Below are 22,230 nucleotides of genomic sequence, written 5' to 3'. Positions count from 1 at the left end.
CTGTTCCTCTAAATTCTGTTTACCAGACTTTCACCAGGAGACCGTTGTTCATGTCCCGTGTGAATCCACAAGTCAATGTTGATTTATTTGTCACGTAACTTCCGTACTTAAGTTACGCTACTTCCGTAGTTATTTTAACCCAAACCACGATATTTTCCTAATCCTAACTAAGTAGTTTTGTTGCCTAAGTCTAACCAAGTTGATCTATTCCTAAACGTAAACTATGTTGTTTTATTTTGAAAAGACTGGAGCGTGTGTCATATGTTGTTGGACATTCGTAGGAAAAAGCACAAAAAATACGTTGAAAGTCACGCTGAACGTCAAGGAAAAAAAAAGGCAAATTTTGTAAACAAATCAAATAGATTACATTTTGTGACTATTTCACAAACTGCCGTGAGACTGTGTTGCTCACTTTCTATTTTCATCCTCTCTGCTCTGCTGCTCTTTCATCCTCTCTTTTCTCTTCTTGTCTCTTCTTACCAAATATATCCCGTTTCCGAGCTTGCATTGTTATCCCTTCTGCATTATAGAGAAAAAAGAACACATTGCAGCACGGTGTCTGAATGTGTGTGAGCCTAAAAGCTGTAGCAGGACTCCAGATCTTTGACAGAAAGCAGCTTTTTCATCCAGCCTCTTACACAACCACTTTAATTAACAACCCCCCTCCAACACACACACACACACACACACACACACACACACACACACACAGTATAATAAACACACCCACCAGCCCAGATTCATAAGTTGCAGGACCTTCTTACGGCGCTGTGGAGATGAGAGCCATGTTCACTGTGTTTCTCTGTAATCAGAGCTAATTCTGCTCCTTTTTGCTTTGACAGTCAGCCAGCTGCTTTCCTCTACAACAGTTTAAGTGTAACGTGATTCCTCATTGATTCCTGTACGGAGGTCAGAACACAGGGTCACGTTGTAGAGAGTATCCTGTTCAATGACACCTGAGCTGGATGAATGTTTGTAATCTCCTGCGCTTGGTTAGAGGAAGACTGCTCATTGGATGGCAACAGTATAAAGTCGGTGAAAAAAATGAATCCTTTTCAAACAATAAGATCTGTGTTCATCCATAAGGATTAGTTTATCATGAAACAAAGTGATCCTAACATGGATTATCATATTTACAACAGGGATAGAAAGAAGGGCTCAACAATAAGGATTGCATGGGACAAGTAAAATGCCATGTCAGGCATTAAAAACATATTTTCTTTCCGGAGCTGATGATGGAAGTAGCTAAGGAGTGAGCCATCTTGATTCCTTTTAATCTCTGTTGAGAGTTGCATGTGTGCAGTACCGATGGGGAAGTCGCAAGAAAATGAAATGCAGAAGCGGTGAGGTTGCAGATTGCAACCAACTGAAACTTCTTGTTTGGTTTGTCCATTCTGGGCTACTGTAGAAACATGGCGGCGGACTGGGTGAAGACGACTCGCTCCATGTGTAGATACAGATGGCTTATTCTAGGTTAACGAAAACGCAATTCTTATTTCAAGGTGATTATACACTGAAGAATATGTGTGTGGAAAAAAAACACCAGACTTTCGCCCAGGAGACCGGTGTTCATGTCCCGTGTGAAACCAGAAGGCAATGTTTATTTGTCACGTAACGCTACTTCCGTAGTTATTTTAACCCAACCACAATCTTTTCCTAAACCTAACCAAGTAGTTTTGTTGCCTAAACCAAACCAAGTTGTTTCCTGTGAAGACGGAAGTTTATTTTGAAAAGATATGTTGCTGGACATTTGTAGGAAAACGCACGGAAAATGAGGAATAACTTTTCGTAAGATATCATACAAACCGTTGTATGAGGATATGTTTGAATATAATATTTCTAGGGGCTTTTATTTTGAAAAGTACGAACGGAAGGATGCAGATCTGGTCTGCACTGCTTTTGTCAAAGTTGAAAGGACTAATACGTTTTCAATAAGCTTTTATAATCCTTATAAATATAGGCGTAACTCAACCCGTTCCACACAACGTGATTGGTCGATGCCTTTATTCAGACTCGTTCCGGAAAAAAAAACAAAAACGCTTTTTTGCAACATAATATTTGCGTTCTTTGTGAGAGTACTCCTGACCAAAACAACAGTTCACATACATATATTAATGTGTAAATGAATTGCCGGTGTGTAAAGGCCTTTAGCCAGTTGTAAGTGTGTCATATATTCATGTAGAGCAGCACACACTGACCACGATCTGCTCAAGGTGCACAATTACCTTGTTAATGAACCAATTAGGCATTCAATTGATGAAGCAATCAGCCGTAAGACACCTGTATCAATCAGTCAAATTGGTCGATAGGTTCCTAAGTAGGTGTGTACGCTCTAGAAACATTCAGAATAATGAGCTATAGTCCCAGTAAGGAGGATGAGCTGCTGCTGGTTTGATTTTCATCCGTCAGAATGATGCTGCTGCTGCCTCATTTTCACCAACTCTCCTCTCTTTCACTCACCCTCATCTTCTCCTCTTCTCCTATTTGTTGTCCCCTCCCTCCTCTTGTTTTCTCTGTTGTCTTTTAACCAGTCAGGGTTAACGAGGTTGGTCTGCCGCAGATAATAAGGGCTGCTACACCCACTGTGTGTGTGTGTTTGTGTGTTTCTCAGTGCGTCGTACACGTCTTTGCTTCTGCGTTTTCGCATGATTTTATAAGTGCATGTTCTAGTGAGATATTTGCGGGATCAAAAGGGGGTTAATGTGGGTTAAACAAGCTCTCTCTACATTTCTATTATTTGCTTTAATTCACTTTAGGGAGCCAAGCGAAGGGCAAAGTGGAGGAACACACTTCCTCTATAGTCTAAGTGTATTCCCTCTCACTCTTCCTACTTGTTTTAATATTACAAACTCCTTCGTTTTTCACTTGTTCTCCTGCTTCACCTCACTTCTCTCTCATACTCGTCCCATCTCTCCGTCTCCGTCTCCTCCCTTCATGTCCTCCCTCTCTCTCTGCTCTCATTAAGCTAGCTCAGCACTAACTGGAACGGACAACTGTGAAGATCCTGACACACGCCAGTTACAGGGTCATGACTAGAGAGAAACTACAAGGAGAAAGAAAGAAAGAGGAGAGACAGAAAGAGAGAATATGGATAGACTGAGAGAGAGAGAGAGAGAGAGAGAGAGAGAGAGAGAGAGAGAGAGAGAGAGAGAGAGAGCGAGAGAGAGACTTTCTGTTATACTGCACTTTAGATGTTGTGTCGTTCAGAGATGGAAGAGGATGAATACCTGGCATTATCAAAGCATACAATATGTCATATGTCTGTTGACAAAGTCAAGCAAAATTATTTTTTCCCCTCATTTTGATACCTTTAAAGGCTTTAACCCTCTGAGACTCACAGTAGAGACGTTTTTCACTTTTTTTAGGGGGGTACAGGGGGTCTTTAGGGGGAGGTAGCAGGACAACAATAGATGTCACATAGAAGTGGTGTACATCATCTGAAAGCTGGGAACCTGAAGATTAATTTGAGATGCAGCGCAGTACTGTGTGTCAAGTTGTTCTAGTCATAAATCAAAAATAAACACGATCATTCCCATGCTCTATTAAGTCTCATAACTTGTTGCAGCAATTTTTGGGTTGATACCATTTGATACACAGATTTGGTGCTAAATTTAACCATTTTTTAGCTCTGGAGAATTGATAAAAATGAACAATAATCCCTCCAAAATATCACATTAAGACACCAAGACATTGAGGAACACCATAGAAAAAGCCGTGCTGTGAGTTGGTATCAAAAACTTGACATTTGGAGATTTCTGCTAGAATTGGATTTTTCGGTGGTTGGATGGCGAGCGCTTCTCTTGTGTAAACTGCTCAGAAACCCCCTTATTGTCAATCTAGCTAGGAAAGCCATCCATCCTCTTTATGCTCTAGGTCTCTAGGTTGTGGCTGTAAAGTTTCATGAGGCTGTGATTATCCTAGAGGTCACCACAGATCATGATATACAGGGAGGTCAATGAAATGTCTCCTATGGGTACTAACATCATCACACACGCTCATTGGATCCATAAGAGTCTCAGCTTTACAGTGATACACAATTTATGTAATTCAAGCCTGTTTAAGGACCTAAGGAGATATTCAAACACACCATTTTAGAATAGGAGAAAATAACACATTTATACTGCATGTGATTATCATAAAGTGGGCATGTCTGTAAAGGGGAGACTCGTGGGTACCCATTGAACCCATTTTCATTCACATATCTGGAGGTCAGAGGTCAAGGGACCCCTTTGAAAATGGTCATGACAGTTTTTCCTCACGAAAATTTAGCCTGAATTTGGAGCGTTACTGAGCCTCCTTCCCGACAAGCTAACAAGACATTGATACCAATGGAGTCCTTAGGTTTTCTAGTTCCATATATCTTCACTCTAGCTTTAAAACTGTCAGTCGCGGGTCTTCAGGGGGTTGAAGAAACTAACATTTAATGTTTGCTTGAAATACTTGATGTCCTCCGACTAGTTCCAACATCATACTCAGATATAAAGCAGTTATTCAAGCAGGTGTTCAAATGATATATAAAAGCCAACATCACTTGTTGTGACTCACCTTTGAATGAATGTTTCTAATTCAATAGTTGAAGTTGTTTAAGGTGTCTGGAGGATCTGTAGAGAGAGAAAAGACTGATGGGTTCATGAAAGCCGGCATTGATAAAGTATGAAAAGATGTTTTATTTTGAAAGGAGACAGTTAAATTACAGCTTGCGTTTTCAGTTATTGATTGATTGCATTCTCTTATTTTAGACATATGTGGAGTTGCAGTTTTTTTTTTTTTGTTGCACACAAACGATCAAAACAAACTCTGAAAGGTTTGATGTCTATTCTGCCAATACTGTTTTCTTTAAATAGTTGGCAAAGAATACACCTGGTAAACCAATGAGCCGTTCCTGTATCTAATGTGAATATATGCTGTACATCATGTAGGCGTACTCATGTGTCTTTGCACATGTATGTATGAATCTTTGAGTGGGGTTAAAGAGCCGTTATGCAGATCAGCTCTTCTTTCCTTTACACCAGTATCAGGGTCATAATTCAGTGTTGGAGGGAAGAATATCATTACGTTCAAACAGCAGCTAAGCTTTCCTCTGATGTGTGTGTGTGTGTGTGTGTGTGTGTGTGTGTGTGTGTGTGTGTGTGTGTGTGTGTGTGTGTCTTTTACATCAAAGCCGTATAACGCTATTAATAGGGCCACTAATGGACTCTAATGGTAAATAGCCACATCAGCACTCAGGTTTTTGACTGTGTGGTGAATTTATAATGGAGGGGGAAGTGATAACAAAACTTAAGTACCTTCTAACTCGCCTTTAATTGTGGTTTAGGCCGGTGCAATATAAAGCTTTATTTTAACGTTGGGACTAACAAGCGTGTGATTCATGATGAGACGCAGCTTTTTGCTAAAGTGACCTGCTTGGAATTACGACGCAGCGTTGATGGCGTGGCCTATAAAACACGTCTTTACCAGCTCAGCGTATCTCACAGTCAGACTCATCAAGAGATGTGTTTGGTACGACGGCGTATTAGGGCCATTGTAGGTATAGAATATTTATTACAGAGCCGGGGGAGGGGGGTAATATTCCAGGAAAAATTATAATATTCTCTGAGATTAAAGTGGGAAATTTACGAGAAAAAAGATACCCAATTATGTATATGTATCTTTCAGGACCTTCGCCTTGATCACAGGCAATCCTCACAACTATAACACCACTTCAGGAGCAACTAAATTCAGACAGTGGCTGGCGTTACCACGATGTTGCACTGCAGTATTTTTCAAAATTCTTTTCTTGTAAAGTTATGACTTTATAATCTCACAAATTTGTGAGGGTTATTTTTTTCGTAATTTTGTCAATTTAATCTCAGAGAATATAAAAAAATGACTGTAAATTTACAACTTTGTAATTTATTTTAATAATTTGTATCTCTCAAATCTGTTTTTTCTCGTAAATTAACAAATTTTAATCTCAGAGAATATCTTGTGATTTTTTTTTCGTTGCTACTTTAGTCTCAGAGAATATCCAATTTGTTTCTTATAAATTTACAATTTAATAATCTCTCAAAATTGTGAGTTTTTTCTCGTAAATTTGCCACTTTAATTTCAGAGAATATAATTTTTTTTTCTCTGTTATTTACAATTTTATAATCTCACAAAATTGTGATTTTTTTTCTCTTAAATTTACAACTTTATAATCTCAAATTTGGGATTTTTATCTCGTAAATTTGACACTTAAATATCAGAGAATATCCATTTTTTCTCTTAACTTTACAACTTTATAATCTCTCAAATCTGTGTTTTTTCTTGTTTGGAGCATTTAATCTGAGTAAAACATTGCTTATGTTATGACATCTTTTTCTGAAAGATATGTCAGTCTGTGTCACAGTGGCACAGATAGTTCACCTGCAGCAACATTACTGCTTTTACAAGCATTCAGTTGTTTGCTTTCTTTAGGCTACTTTATGTCCACCACTCACCTCCCCACAAAAAAACGTATTTGTTGTCCACAGCTAATTAAGTGTTTCGCTCTGTAGGTAATGCCATCCAGGCCTTTGGGAATGGGACGGATGTGGGAGTGTGGCAGCCGATGTCGCCCGTCCAGACCACCACCTCCACCACCACCCCCTACCAGAGGAACAAAGAACGCAACCCCAACACCATCGACAACAACATCAACACAGACCCCAACATCTACCACTTCTGTGGCAGCCTACAGGTGAGACACACACACACACACACACACACAAGCTAGTTCTGGATTCAGAGGACGTCTGGGTGTTCAGAGGCTCAAAGGTTCCAGCCAGTCTGGGACAAATCTGATCCCATAACATGAAAACCTTTTTGTGTTTGTGTAGAAAGAACGTTTTTACAGATGGATGAAGGTTCTGAGTCGTTAATGTTCTTTATCTTGACCTGCTGATCTTTCTATCCTTCAGTCAGTCTCACTATCCATACAGTATGTCTGTCTGTTTCTGTTCCCTCACCTCTTTCCTTCTCTTATAACTTTCAGGCATTTATTTTTCTAGTATTGTCACAATACCAAATATGTCAAGTTAAAACAGTGAAGCAGATACTACAAATAAAGTGAGGATTGTTCATATTGCAAACGCAAGGAAATCTTGTGCCAATAAAAAACTAAGCTAAAGAGTCCAATATTTTTCCCAGGTGTTGGTGGAGACCAAACCAGAGCTAAAAGGAGAATATGGGATTTACGACAATGAGATGATGATGTAACTCTGTGTCTGCTCAATGTGCATGTAGGCGGCTGTTTATTAGCCATAACAGTTTATTGTAGTATAGCTGGGCTGTTGATTTGGAGTCTTTATTACAACGCCTTCGTGGCTTTTGGCGTGTCATGTGTACGCCGTGTAGTCTGTATTGACTGCAGTGTAAACACATCCACGTGAGTATGCTATGCTCAGTGCTAGTGACGTAGAATAAAAAGAGAGAGAGACTGCTGATGGAGGGGAGGTGGATGTGTCCAACAAACACAGGACTTTAGACCGGGAGACCGCTGTTCATGTCCCAAAGTGTTGTTGAGTTTTTTTCAAGTTACGTTAGTGAAGTTTGCGACGTGTTTTTTTAGTGACATTTGTGACGTGTTTCAGTACTTCTGTTACATTGTTTTCATACATATTTTACACACTTATTTTAAGCCCCAACATGATGTTTTTCCTAAACCTAATGAAGGGGTTTTGTCTCCTAAACCTAACTGCATTTGTTTCATGGTAACGACGTGGCATTAAATGACATTCGAAAAGCCTGAAATGCGTTGTCATGATGCGGAAATGTCGGACTATTTATATACCTTCCCAGGAGATGGGTTTGATACAGTGTCTAAAAAATGTTAATCTGTACTGATGATATTAAAAACAACAAATAAAACATGGATGCCACCGTCAATGTGGACAACTTTATCGTAACTTTTCTAAAATAGTTGTGATGACTTGATTGTATTATTGTCATCATAGCATGTAAAATAGTACCAAATTTAAATCTTGGTTCCAGCCGTTGACACGCTCTTCTGTGTATAGATCTATGTTTACCTGTATGTGCCATCCTCATTGTCTCCGATGAGACTCTGAAACTGTATTTCTCGGCGGGAGCAGCCACTCCTGCTCTACAGGAACAACAGTTATCTAGCTGATGAAACAGCGGGATCGCGAGCAGCAATCCTGAACACCGGTGATGGGCTCCTCCTGGGTCAGGGAGGAAGTGGGGATAATACTGTCATTACCAGCAGAGCGATGACAGGGACTCACAGAGCTATTTCACATATAATAACGCTGCAACCGGTGAAGCATCATTAAATCACTAACGTTATTGTTTACTCATGTTAACGGAAAATCCTCCAGCAATTTCAAACTGAAATCCACCTTAATCATCGACAACAATCTGCACCATAAACGTCACGTTTTATCTTTATGTTGTTGTTATTGTTCATGATGCTCTGCACTGTTGTAGTGATCATTCATTACGATGCAGAGTTTCTGTTTATGTTACTGCATGAGAGAGTATTGTCTATCTATGTTATGGCTTAAATCTGCAAATATTTAAACACACAAACAAGAACTTTTCGTGTTTCTTAACTGAACTCAGAAACAATAATATATTTATTCTCCTCTCAAAATCCAGTTTTTAACCCCCAAATTCTGGAGCAACATTAATTGATTGTTTTGCCAAATGCTTATTTACATGCTTATTTCACAAATCTTAACTTAAATTCACTCTTCTTTTACCTCCGTTTTGGTCTCCACCATCTCCAAAAACGTAATAACTGGGTCTTTAGCACCACTATGTTCATGAGCTAGACGCTAACTTTTGTTTATTGGCAGTTTTGATTCATCAGAGCTTTTACACTGAAAGCAATCCCTGATATTACTGGAGACGTGGGTTGATGAGAGCGGTGAGAGAGAACCGAAACAGTCGCGATCCTTGAAACCAAAACAATGAACTGCAAGATGCTAAAGTGGTCTGGAGACCTGAAGGGAAATGCAGAGCTGTGTAAGGGGGCGCTTAAAAACGTGTGGAAAACATCAGCCGTGCCGCTTTCATCCGTTTATTCAAGGTGCTTAGGAGGTCGCGCTCCCGACGCGCCTGCCGTTACTAGGCAACCACACTTTGACAGCCCTAACACAAACATATTGTATATGAAGGCATACTGCCCTGCAAGTTTAGTTCACACAGACAGATATTGTAGACACACAGTGTGTACTGATAATGAGCTTTGGTGGTGTACTGGTGCGTGTGTGCTGTTGGCACTGCTCCGATAGCACGTCAAGTACAAGTTAATGAGAGAGTTGTGTTAAACCACTTTCCTAGTGTGCACAGTTCCTCAGTATACTGGAGTGTGTCTGCTGGCATGTATGTGTGTTTGATTTCATGTGTATGTGTATGTGTGTGTGTGTGTGTGTGTGTGTGTGTGTGTGTTGGCATGGAGGCAGGCTACGCTGTTGTAATGACACACTCGAGGGACAAGCCAGTGAGAAGATTCACTCTTCTCATTGATCTCTCTCTTTCACACACACACACACACACACATGCAGAATAATAACCGTTAACCAGTGACTCAGAACAACTACACTTCCAGCCAATGACAGCCCAGCGACACTTAAAGCGGTGCGTTTACCGCGGCTTGAAAGAAAAGAATTAAAGGCGGCAACATCTGGTTCTGAGAAGTGAATCCAATGATGAAGTGCCTTAAACCTGCATTCTTTCTAACAGCCAGCAGGGGGCGACTCCTCTGGTTTCTAAAAAGAAGTCTGATTGTATAGAAGTCTATGAGAAAATGAGCCTACTTCTCACTTGATTTATTCCCTCAGTAAACATTGTAAACATGAGTTTATGGTCTCAATCGCTAGTTTCAAGTCTTCTTCAATACAGCATGATGTTCATTTAGTAAATTATGGTCCCATTTAGAGTCAAATAGACCATAAAGCAGGGGATGCTTTAGGGCGGGGCTAACGTGTGATTGACAGGTCGCTACCGAGCAGTTGTCCGGTCTGGGAGTTGTCCCTGGAAGTTAACATTAAAAACCCAGAAGGACTGCTTTTACTTTTTCATTACACACTACCGAGCTAGTTTGGCCCACAACAAACCCATCACAAATAAAACAACACACACACACACACACAGATGCCAGAATGGCGAGGCATACATACATACACAGTGTGTGTATGTGCCTCAGGGCTCTTATGAATATAGTTGACTCCGGAGCAGGCAGGAAGTGCCCGGGACAAATATGGAAATCTGCCACATGCTAATGTGACTTTTGAGAACAGGCAGGTATTAGGCAAATCCAAAAACACGTGGACACAGGGCAGGAGTATGTATTTGGATATGTTGACATCCCAATCTTTTTGAAGCATTGTTTAATATTAAAGGATACATACAAAGGTTATATTGTTTTCATATGCATGTAATCACAAAGAAAGCTCTCACAGTACAAGTGTGATTTAATTTAACCCTCTGAGACCCACAACAGACCCATTGTGTCTTTTTTAGGGGGGTACAGGGCGTCTTGTGAATCATGATCGATGTAAACAAACCTGTTACAGCTTTTATTCTACCTGTAGGAGTGGAAGACATGTCTAATCTTGTGTTTTGAGTGATGGTAACTTTGTTTACATTGGGATCACAGATTGTTCCATTAATTCCGTCTGTACGGCGAGACAAGCCTTGTAAAAAAATCAGCCTCTAAATTGCTGAATTTGTTAGTTTTGAATCATAGCGGAGACATTATACCAATAAAACATTAGCAGTGGCAGATGGAGCTCTACTTCTAAATGGAATCTATGTCTCTAAGATTCACTTGCGTACAATTTAAATTTCCAAAATGAGTTGCTGTGAAACACTCAAAGTGCCCTCAGGATTTCACTTCAGCAACAAGCTGTAAAAAAGTTTATTATCATTACGATCTCTCAGTGTTTCTATCTGGGATGTGAAAACTAATGCATCTAAACAATGACTCCCTAACACAGATGGGACCTCATCATGAAACACAAACTGATGTAGTTGTGTTTAGTCATCATGTTCTTCAGTATTTGTTTTGCTACCACGCTCGGCCTGCAAATACACCGTGATTTATAGACATCATTCCACTCGAACTTTGGCTTTTTTTTTAGTTTAGTGTAGAAGCAAAGGTATAATAACAGAAAATACTTACTCACTTTCTGTATTACCATTCCTACATTCTGTACATCCCTATTTTTGCTCTGCATTCACAATACTGTGTATACTGGAGCCATTTATTATTCTGTCACACCATACAGCTTGAACACACACACACACACACAGAAATACCCAGAAGCCAAAAACTGGAGTTACATTCACTTACAGCATCCAGAGATTCAGTCTGCAGGTCATTAGAAGCCACAAACTCCTGCACAAAGTATCAAACTCTCAATCAGATGTTGTATTTACCAAATACAGAACAAAAACACGAGATGTTCAGATGCTGATTACAAGGCCTGCGCTGCAAATCAACTGTTCGTGGGCTCGCAATCAACGCGAGCGGTAATCACTTTTACCTTTTACCAAAAGACACTGAGCAGAGAATAAAGATTACCGATGTGATGCGTCATCACTGAACAAATGTCATGTTTATTTGTACATTTATTTATTTTTCTGTTCACGACTTGATTGCACACATTTTATTTCCTTATACAATCATTTTAAACTGGAGTTATAAGGCCTCAAATGCTCAGTTATAGTTAGAGCTTTTTGTTAAATAATTTGCATGAAGCATGTCTTTCCTTTTGTTTTTTGTTAGGTTTTTATATCATTCTGTAGCTTCACAGTGGTGTTCGTATGTTTTAGCGTCAAAATGCTATTTTCCCTTCAAGCCCTTCTAAAACATGGTGACCTGACGTCGGTTTCTGCATGATGACGCTGCTACATGTACAGTATATATACATCCTTATAGACAGTGTATTAATACAGTAACTTAGATGGCGGTTGGCATGCTCCCAGTTTGGAGAAGCAGACAGGAGTACCAGCAAGAAGCTAAGCAATCTGCTGCTGTGGACGCCACGTTAGTTCAGATCAGAAAGTCACACATAACACAAACTAACTAACCGATCGATGCAGCGGTAGACCAGAAACTCCCCTGTTCTGAGAGGTAAAATTACTGTTTTTGTGAATGGAGTTTGGTAGCTTTGAAGACAGCGATATAATGGCTTCAGTTCCCCGTCAGAAAGGGCTGTCTGATGGCGAGGTAAAGTGGTGAAAATATTCTAAATATAGCGTACACTTAAACTGATTGATTTTTTTTAGGTGGCTACAACACATTGCTATCCACAGCCGTGATTATTATATAGTACATACAGTACTGTATGCAATTAAAGGGCGGGTCCATCTGCGTTCTTTTCTGGTTTTTTTTTCAAATGTTAACGTCCACTCAGCCGTTAGCAGATAGCAGTGACGTAGGTTACCACAGTAAGCTAATCAATAAAGTTATGAACAATGTGAACGCTAGCACTAGCTGAGTCAACATTAGCTGTGCTGAGTTTGGAAATAAACCTTAACTAAAAGTAAAGTTTTTCTATCGTGAGTGATCGCCTCGTTTCCCAGCACTGGACGCTTGGTAGGCTGCCACTAGACACCTACTGGGCTGCTGCTCCCAGCTTTCAAAGCGGAACCAACATGGCAGCTCATTTGGAAACTTTCTTCTCTTATATCACGAAAAATAGTTCACCGAAATGTGTTTCTGAAAACATTTTATGTGAGAAATAAGCTACGCAGTTGCTTAATCTGTCTCTGTTCCCCAATCATATGGTAACTAACGCTAACCCAACTGGCAGCAGCGGCGATCTTCATCAGGGAAATTTATGATGTAGCATAGTTCAGCATTCTTACCGGCTGCTTCTCCGACTTTGTAGACGTCAGTTGTGCACAGTCTTACCGCCAATATCAATGCCGTTTGAGAAACAGCACTGCTTGTTAGCGCGGTGTTAACTCTTCCAGACCCATTTCACTGTGACACTGTGACTTTTTTAATGCTTTAAGGTAGATTGGTTCCATCCGGTTTACTTTCTGTACACTGTTTCGCTAGTGGACTTATTACTTTACTGATTTATTCATTTTCTTTCTTTAATCATTAATAAGATGTATTTATTTACATTTATAAAGCTTATTTCCTGGAGCCTCCAGTTTGACTTGAGAGTGTGTGTGTGTGTGTGTGTGTGTGTGTGTGAGAGAGAATCAAAGACGGTGTGTTTGAGCTTGCGACAGCCATTGAATGATAAATGTGAGATGAAATCACAGTCTGGGTTTGACTGTCCCTCTGTGCTCAGCCTCGCTCTTCTTCTCCTCTCACTGGAAATATCAGAGGCTTTAAAAGTTTAACAGGCTCTCGGGGTAAAAACCATCCAAGGTTATTGTAGTCTTTTTTTTCCCCTCTTTAGCGTCAGTGTCCAATCTGTTGCTGTGATCAGATCGGCGCCGAGCTTTCATAAACGCTCAGATTGAATGTGATGCTTATTTTTGAAGTTTAGTCACAGTGTTTGAACACTGATGTTGTTTTCTACCTGTTGTTGTGTAAACGTATTGACAGAATATGTTCGGTCTGATTAGATTGCAGATTGTTCCATCGATTGTTGATCGAAGCAAATTAATTACTGCAGATCCTCTGTGCACGTTCACTCCAGTCTCAGTGTGACGGTTGTCAAAGCGCTGAAATGCTGTTGTGTTGTAACATGCAAACTTTAAGAAATGAGTTAACCTTGAAACTGTATCATAATCTGTTGGATATTTGGATCTTTTTCATAAACACAAACATATTTTATTTGTGGGTTGTAACGTGGATTGTGTTTCTTTGTGTCTGTCTGTTGCAGGCTCAGAAATTGAAGTCAAACTCATCTGTCAATGGCGTCTTCTGTGTGGTAAGTTTGTCGTCAATTGTGTAATAAAATGAGATATGACTTTGAGTGGGACAGGATAAAATACTAAAAGGTATTCAATAACAACAACAACTAACTCAACTAAAACTTTCATCATCTGTTTACTTCTTTGTTAGAGTTATATTGCAGTTAAAGGGACTATTTGTAACTTTCAGAAATGCTTGTTAACAGCGACACCTGTGGCCGTGAAATCAACGAAAGTCAGTGTCGGGCTCGCGCTTGCTCGCTCTAAATATACCTGAACGAGCATCACTCAACACAGTGAGGTGACACACGTCAGCTAAAACCACAATATCACTCTATCTTTTAGCTGCTTGGCAGTAATGTTAGCTGACCAGACGAAGGTCTCTCCATGAATCACTGCTGATACTGTGTTTTCTTCTCCTGCCTCAGCGCAGGCTTCAGCAGCGGGGCTCCGCAGCGAGAAACTCGTCTCCCTCCGCCCGCAGCCGGAGTGAACAGGGAGACACCGGCACCCGGTCGGTAACGAGACGACAACATTTCTCTCTGCAGAGCCCCGTCACTTCACAAGACACGGAAACCTCTGTTGGTCTGGAGGAGCTGCAGCATTTATTTCTGCACAAACGTCCACTGTACATTCACTAGATATTCTCAGAGCTAAACTAACTCTTCTGCAGTGTGGAGTGAGCGCGTGTTCACGTCTAGAGGTGGAGTGAGTACGCGAGAACGCACGCGCTGTCTGAGTGAAGGCAAGCAGGCAGAGGAGCGGGGACGCCGGCCACACGCGAGCGCGCATGTGTCCCGACCCGCTACATTTATACGCCTAAACAGTTACAAACAGTCCCTTTAAAAAGAGAATCTGTAGGGCCGCTAAATCTACATTTTCTAAGCATTCTTAAATGCACTAAAAGAGTTCTAACAAAAAATAAGAAAACATGCATCCATGAGCAGCACGTGACGGCTACCTCGCTGAACTGCTGCGTATGTGGCGTCCACACCGTTTCTGCTACTGGGCTGCTGCTGTCAGCCCTTTCTTTCTACATTGAGTTTGCCTTTCATAATGGCCATTTCATTTCATTATAAATGTCATTTATATTTATTTAAGACAGAAAAGGTTGAGGTCATACAGCTCTGTGTGTTTTAAAATACCTCATCATCATCATGGTGGTAAAGGTACGCTCGGTCAAAACAGCTTTGAAAGAACAGTCTGAAAAATATTACAGCTAGTAAAAAACCTGACAACTGAACCATTTTATCTCAGAAAACAATTTAATTCAACAGCATCAAGGCAATTACCGGAGCTATCAAATAATCACAACGTGTGATCCGCCCTCGCCGTTGGAAGTCTCTGACCTCCCTCTGACTGTGATTGCCGCGGCCGATCCTTTTTCGCCTCCCTTTGTAAACTCCTGGTCTTTGTAGTTCCTGTGAGGCTGAAATGGGATTGTTGCTTATCTGTGGCTTTTAAAGTTCACTGTAAATGTCATTGTACAATAATAAGGCACTGTTATGCACCGGACTGACATTTAATAGAGGCAGGGACAGGTCTGGGGGAGATGACCCAGCCGTTAGCTCGCAGCTTTATTAGCCCGCCAAAGAGCTGCTGGTGAAGCTCTGTACTCACGCATGATGGCACATGCAAATGCACACACACACACATACTTTTTCGCTTTCCACTCTGGCATTTTAATTATAAAAACAACCTTTTTATTTTGTACTGTGTCACACCAGATGAATGTATTTAGTTTTTGTAGGTGATATTATTGAATTAAACAGTCTCCAAGTACACCACATCCTGTATACATGAATTATACTGCAACCTAAAGTCCTAAATCTAAGGGATTCTGGTGTACTCCCAAACAAATCAAAATGCCTTTCTCCAATATGTAGTGCATAAAGACCTAAATACCTAAAACGTGACAATGGTGCTTGAAATGCTTGGCAGCGTTTTGTGTTATTGTTGTTGTTGTTTTGGTCATCATTTATCAAGCTGCCATGAAACCGATCCCAGAGTCTGCCGTGGATGAGATCCAGAGGCACCTGCCACAGCTGATTCATGAAACTTCCTCCTGCCACAATCTGGACATTCAGACCAGAGAGTTTACTTTGTAGAAACCAGTTGTCTCTGAATATGCACATTTACCAAAACGATGACAGGTTAATCTCACAGCCTTGAGAAAGAGGGATTGATATATACTAACTAACCTTTATATACTGACCACATTGAGCACATGCATTAAGGCTCACTATTGTTCCCCATTATCTTTTTATTGGTATATCTGTGTGTATTTTCAATATTTTATATATTCCCAACCTGGGGTCCCTTAGGCGGGGCACCACAATTTGTCTGCTCTGAGGTTGTTCAAATTAGATTTGCACATGTATAACTAAAATCAAAATAACTAGGGCTGTCAAAGTTAACGCGATAATAACACGTTAATGCAAATTTGTTTTAACGGCAATCATTTCTTTAACGCATTAACGCAATTTGGGATTTTAAGGTCATAGCGGCTCAATTTAAAAGCTAGAGTGAAGATACTGGTATCATATGAAACTAGAAAAACCTAAGGAATCCATTGGTACCAACCATGTCATACTAGCTCGTCATGAAGGAGGTTAAATAACGCTCCACAGTTACCTTAAATTTTGGCGAGGAAAAACTGTCATGTCCATTTTCAAAGGGGTCCCTTGACCTCTGACCTCCAGATATGTGAATGTAAATGGGTTCTATGGGTACCCACGAGTCTCCCCTTTACAGACATGCCCACTTTATGATAATCACATGCAGTTTGGGGCAAGTCATAGTCAAGTCAGCACACTGACACACTGACAGCTGTTGTTGCCTGTTGGGCTGCAGTTTGCCATGTTATGATTTGATCATATTGTTTTATGCTAAATGCAGTACCTGTGAGGGTTTCTGGACAATATCTGTCATTGTTCTGTGTTGTTAATTGATTTATAATAATAAATATATACATACATTTGCATAAAGCAGCATATTTGCCCACTCCCATGTTGATGAGAATATTAAATACTTGACAAATCTCCCTTTAATGTGCATTTATGCAATTAATTTGCTAGATATTGTCCAGAAACCCTCACAGGTACTGCATTTAGCATGAAAAAATATGCTCAAATCATACCAATTAGTACTAGTGAATTCTTCAGGTTTTTCTAGTTTCATATGATACCAGTTTCTTCACTCTAGATTTAAAACTGAGATGCTACAACCTAAAACTCACAAGTTGCGTTAATGGGTTAAAGAAATTAGTGGCGTTAAAATTAATTTGCGTTATTAACGCGTTAACTTTGACAGCCCTAATAAAAACATAACAGAGTCTCACATAGTTTTTTTTGTCCTTGTCTCGCGCTGTCTCTCCCTCAGGACCCTCTGATCGACGGTCAAAGTACGTCCAACGCCATCCTGAGAAACTCGGCGGCGGTCTCCAGACGGCCCGCGGGCCTGGCCTCTATGCTGCCCCCGCTGCTCTGGCTGTGGTACTGCAGCCCGCTAGCGTCCTCCTCGCCGGGCGCCTTGTAGCCGCTTCGCAGCAACAAACTCCAACGGACTGACAAACACACATTTGTATAAAAGAAAAGGCAAAACAAGAAATTATATCCTTTTTTTTCTCAGTAATAACCTGTTGTACTTTGATTTCCCTCTCTCTTTTGACTTTGTTTTTTTTTATGAATTTTGTTGTTTTTATTGTTTGTTTGTTTTTGCATTGCAGCTGTGTGCTAAAGCGGTGATCTGTACATGTTAACTGGCTGTGCGTTCCCTTTTAGGTTAAAAAAAAGGGATTTAAAGCTTCCGTACTTGAGGACTACATTCCAGTAAACCACAGCTGGTGGCTCTTGGAAAGGTACACACAATGTAAATTACATTTTTCAGAGTCGTCAGATCAGTTTTCACCCGCGTCTGTTTGTGTGTCGAGGCTATAGGTGGGATCTTTTGCTCTAAAAAGTCACAGTCAGTTCAGTAACGGCTACGTTTTATCACTCGGGCAGCCTTTAAGGTGTTATTCAGTCTGTGGTTTCTGTATGTTTTGATAACGACGTGATCTGGTACATTTTTACGAAAGGCCCACGTGGATATTTACGCTGAGTGAACACCAATAACATCAGAGAAGTTAGCGCCCAAACCGTCTCTACTGTAGCTCGCACTGACACACACGTCGCCCCCGGCAAAAGCACACAAGCAAAGACCCACAAACACACATGTTCACACATTCAGACAGAAACACACACACACAGCGCCACGCTTCCTGCTCCTGTTTTTTTTACACCTGGAGTGATACTCAGTAGGTTATATACGCTGCTGTGGATGGCTGAATCCACTCCACTCATTAGTGATTGTACATACGTGTGATAGTTAGAAGCCATGTTCAGTGTTTCTCTACGGAAGGAGCCAGAGAAGCTGCTGCAGTTTCACCTCTTTTCTTTTTTTAGTTTTGATGTACTTTCGCTGCACTGCGTCCACAAAAACAAGAGCTGAGGAAAAAAAAAATAATATTGTTGTAGAGTATATTCAACGGTAACTCACACACACCTCCATCACGCCAGAGCTCAGAGCATCCTTTTTCTGTCAGTTCAGTGTTACGACTTATTGCCTCAATTGTGAAACTGTCAACACGTGTTTTGGGAGGAAGCGATCGCTTGATATTGACCGTTTACCTCACTTACTGTCACTACGACTGTGGATGTTCCACGCTTGTTTTACTTGTAATCCCACCAAATCATGCAGTTTGCTATGATATGCTCCATGCATAGAAATAGAATAGGAGTACAACACGGACACTGAAGTGTTTTACATGATCATTTGACTAGTACAAAAAAAAAAGCAATTGTTGTTAGTTGTTATGGTGACGGCACATATCAGTGGAGCCGTAAAGCGTTGTGTCAGCTCGCCGGGAAGAGAGCGGACACAGCTCCAGAGACGGATGTCTGGCTAGTTAGCTAGGTAGATTGTCCTTCTCCGGAGCGGCAGCGACTGAGGTGGAGGGACCATTAGATCCACCAGCCCGCTGTTCGGCTCATTTTCTGTAGCAGTGTATCATTAAAGCATGTTGGAATTAGCTAGCTAGCTAGCTAGCTAATTCCACCATGCTTTAATGCTACTTTGGTTACAGAAAATGAGCCCAACAAAGTTGTCACTTATCTGGCGATAGCGATATGCTTTCATCCGCTGGGACAAGAGTGCGTGGATGAAGCATTAAAGGTATAACAGGCAAGAATTTCCTAATTTTCTTGTAACCCCCAGCCAGTAACAGCGCGCAGGGTGTGCAGCCTGTTAAGGAATATCACCGCTTTGTCACGCCCCTCGGCTTCTGATACCCAGGCACAACGGCTATGCAGAGTTGTGCTGAGTTAGTTGTATTTTTTTGTGTTTTGGAACATAACCGCCTGGAAACAATCAGAAAATAACATTTTATTTCTCTGATTCGCTGCTTTGTTCTCACTAACGCCGCTCCCTCACTTCATTCACTCTCTAGCTCGCTCGACCATCGCTGCTCTCTCTCCCTCGCTTGTTAGTTGAGCCGAGGAGGAGGAGTGACCAACTTAGAGGTACATATTATGTACCTTTAAGTTGTTAAATTTTACTCATTTCCTCTGGCTCTCTGTGCTTCGTAACGTTACAACTCGTTTTAGTCGTTACTGCGAACCTCACCTCAGTGAGTTCACGACTTGCTATGAGTCGGTTTAGTTTATACGTAAGTTAGTATAGATCCATGGATACAACGCTTTCAATGGTTACAATATACTGTACATAAAAATGACCGCCACTCTGACCAACCTGCTACGTTGATTTGATTGTGAATGGTATGTTCTACTCCTATTTTATTTCTATGGCTCCTTGGCTTTGGAAGTAACGCCAAAGAACGTATATCACCAAGAAGTGAAAGTCAAGTGGTCATTCCATCGCTGCTGTAGGGCTACGCTTCCGCCCTTTTGGACTGAAAGCGACTACCAGACGCCAGTAAAACGTTTGCCCTGTTGCTCTTATTTGTGTTATTCTGGAAAGGGAAAGCTTGTTGGATCCAGACTTTGGCTCTTTTTAGTTCCAGCATGTTGATTGGACTACAAAGCTGCTAAGTTTCGACTGAAGAATCATTATTTTTTGAGGGGGGGGTGTTCAGCAAACGGTCAACTCTCTCTCGTCGTGAAAGCGACTGCAGCAAACACGTAACATGTGACTTATGTACTGTATGTAAATCGTTCAAGCATTTTGTATGTCTGCTCCCGAGGACTGCTGGGAAAATAAAATAAAAACAACAACAACATCGCAATCATTCTCAGACGTAGACGCATCTGTTTTGAGGGATTTTTGAGTTCTCGTTTACATGCAGCGCTGTTGCATGTTCCACCGCCATTTGGACAACCGACGGGAGCATCTCCGACACGCTGCTTGGGTTTATGTAGCTTCTCAGAAAAACATGATTAATGTATAGCAGAACCTAAATGTTATTTACCGAGCATAAACATGGTATATGCACTGTATGTACTTGGCTGAAAACTATAAAAATTGGACAAATAAATGTCTGATGATATTCTATTCCAGAGCATTGTGAGCTATTTTGACATTCAGATACAACATATTGAAAATAAACCAGAATATTGTTTTTTATAACGTGTATATTTCTCCCCAGTATGTACATGGAATATTATTGCATCTGAGAAAGAGGATATCAATGTAACTCTCCTACTGTAGTTATATGAGCATATTGTTTTGTACCATAGCCCCATTTATGATGTTGCTTAAATATAGTATTTGGGTTTTTTTGGCTAAGATTTAAACTTATTTTTCTATCTTTTACTAATTTTTGCTGTTTTGATGAACGACCGAGCGCCGATAGCTCATATTGAAATTGTTCAACTTTGTTTTTAAGACTGTTCTGTTACCGTAATTATTTTGGTTTGAAATAATTATGGCAACAATAACTAGAAGTTGAGCAAAAAATTGTCATTGCATGGTGATTGAGAAGGAAATAAATCAGTGTTTAAAGACAAATATATTCTATACCACATTGAAGCTTGTTTTTATGGTATATTTGACCGAAAGGTGGGCACGTGGGGAATTTCCCACAGATTGAATGTGTGCAGATTGGAGGGAAAGTTAAAGAGAAATGTTTGAAAACTCAACGAACTGGAACTGATTACATTTCTCAGAATTGTGTCTTACGGTACGTCTGCTCATTTTATATTTGAATCCCAGTGTCATATCTTCATTGGCCCTGGAATATGAGATAAAGTTTATAGAAGAGTTCCTCTGAGCTCAGACGTCCTCCCGATGTAAAAGTCCCACTTTTTGGACGAAAAAAAACCGATGTTAAATATGTTTGCTGTCCATCTCCCATCCCATCTGTTGTTTCAAAAATACCAAAAATGGCTTTTTTGGAGATGCAGACTCCCTCAGCTATCCGGCATCATTAACTTCCTTAGCTTGTGAAAATGTAAAATCTATTGTACAAAAAGTTATGATTAAAAACTGTGAAATCACCCAGAACGTTTGTATGTGGCGTCATTTCACCGGACAAAGATGAGAAGAAAGAAAAGCCGACAGACACCTTGAGAGAATGTTTGAGTTGATCCTGAGAGGCTGATAAAGATTAGAGTTAATGTTGTTGACCTCGAGGTCAGCGAGCCGAAGGAGCCGTGGAGAGCAAAGAGATGAGACCGGATAAAGAAAAAGTCATCTGAGGTTTCCGACAACTTTATTTTTTTAGCTTTGACCAACTGACATGAGGGGGAGGGTTCACATCAGGCCGGCTGAGATCTTTAATCTCAGATTAAAGTGAAAGAACGAATAAATTACTGTATATCTATCTTTTTAGGGCCATCCTCATCATAATAACACAAATGTAGGAGCAACCAAATTCAGACGGTGGCTGGCGTTACCATGATTTTGCACTGCACTATTTTTGTGAGTTTCTTTCTCGCAAATTTTATTTTGGAAATTCTGAGTTTTTTTCTCTGAATATTACCCCTCTCCCCCGGCTCTGTAATTATTATGGCCTTAATATATGGGGGACGGAACCTGCCAAAATAAAATAAAAAATTAATGAATAAATAAATAAATGTCACTAAATGCAGCAAAAATTATATTAAAAATAAATGTAGCCATTAATTAATTGATAAAATGTGACATAAATTTATATTTCTGTTTTAATTCACTTCTTTATTTATTTATCTTTGTATTAATTCCTTTATTTATTTACTCTTCTGTTTAATTTTCCTTTTTATTTATTTATGTATTTTTATTATTATTAATTTTTAAATATATCTATTTTTTTGCATTTATTTTTAAGTTTGGGGAAATAAATAAGGGTGAAATTCAAAGGGGAAAATGTGCATAAATAAACAAATACATGAATAAATAAATAAATAC

The 22,230-nt window shown here is 40.2% G+C and overlaps 1 protein-coding gene across 3 annotated transcripts in view; it reads left to right on the top strand.

Moving 5' to 3' along the window:
• Window positions 1-21,348, top strand: part of gfra1a (gdnf family receptor alpha 1a) — a 122,853-nt gene extending 101,505 nt beyond the window's left edge. For all 3 annotated transcript variants that reach the window (XM_074647323.1, XM_074647322.1, XM_074647324.1), the window contains 3 exons: window positions 6,519-6,700; window positions 13,818-13,865; window positions 17,230-21,348. In XM_074647323.1, coding sequence (XP_074503424.1) covers window positions 6,519-6,700; window positions 13,818-13,865; window positions 17,230-17,385 — 386 coding nt within the window. In that variant the 3' untranslated portion in view covers window positions 17,386-21,348. The remainder of the gene's footprint in view (window positions 1-6,518; window positions 6,701-13,817; window positions 13,866-17,229) is intronic.
• The last annotated feature ends 882 nt before the right edge of the window (window positions 21,349-22,230 follow it).

This window comes from Sebastes fasciatus, chromosome 9, assembly GCF_043250625.1.
Source record: "Sebastes fasciatus isolate fSebFas1 chromosome 9, fSebFas1.pri, whole genome shotgun sequence".
Classification (NCBI taxonomy): Eukaryota; Metazoa; Chordata; class Actinopteri; order Perciformes; family Sebastidae; genus Sebastes; species Sebastes fasciatus.
This window is presented reverse-complemented; position numbering and strand designations above follow the sequence as displayed.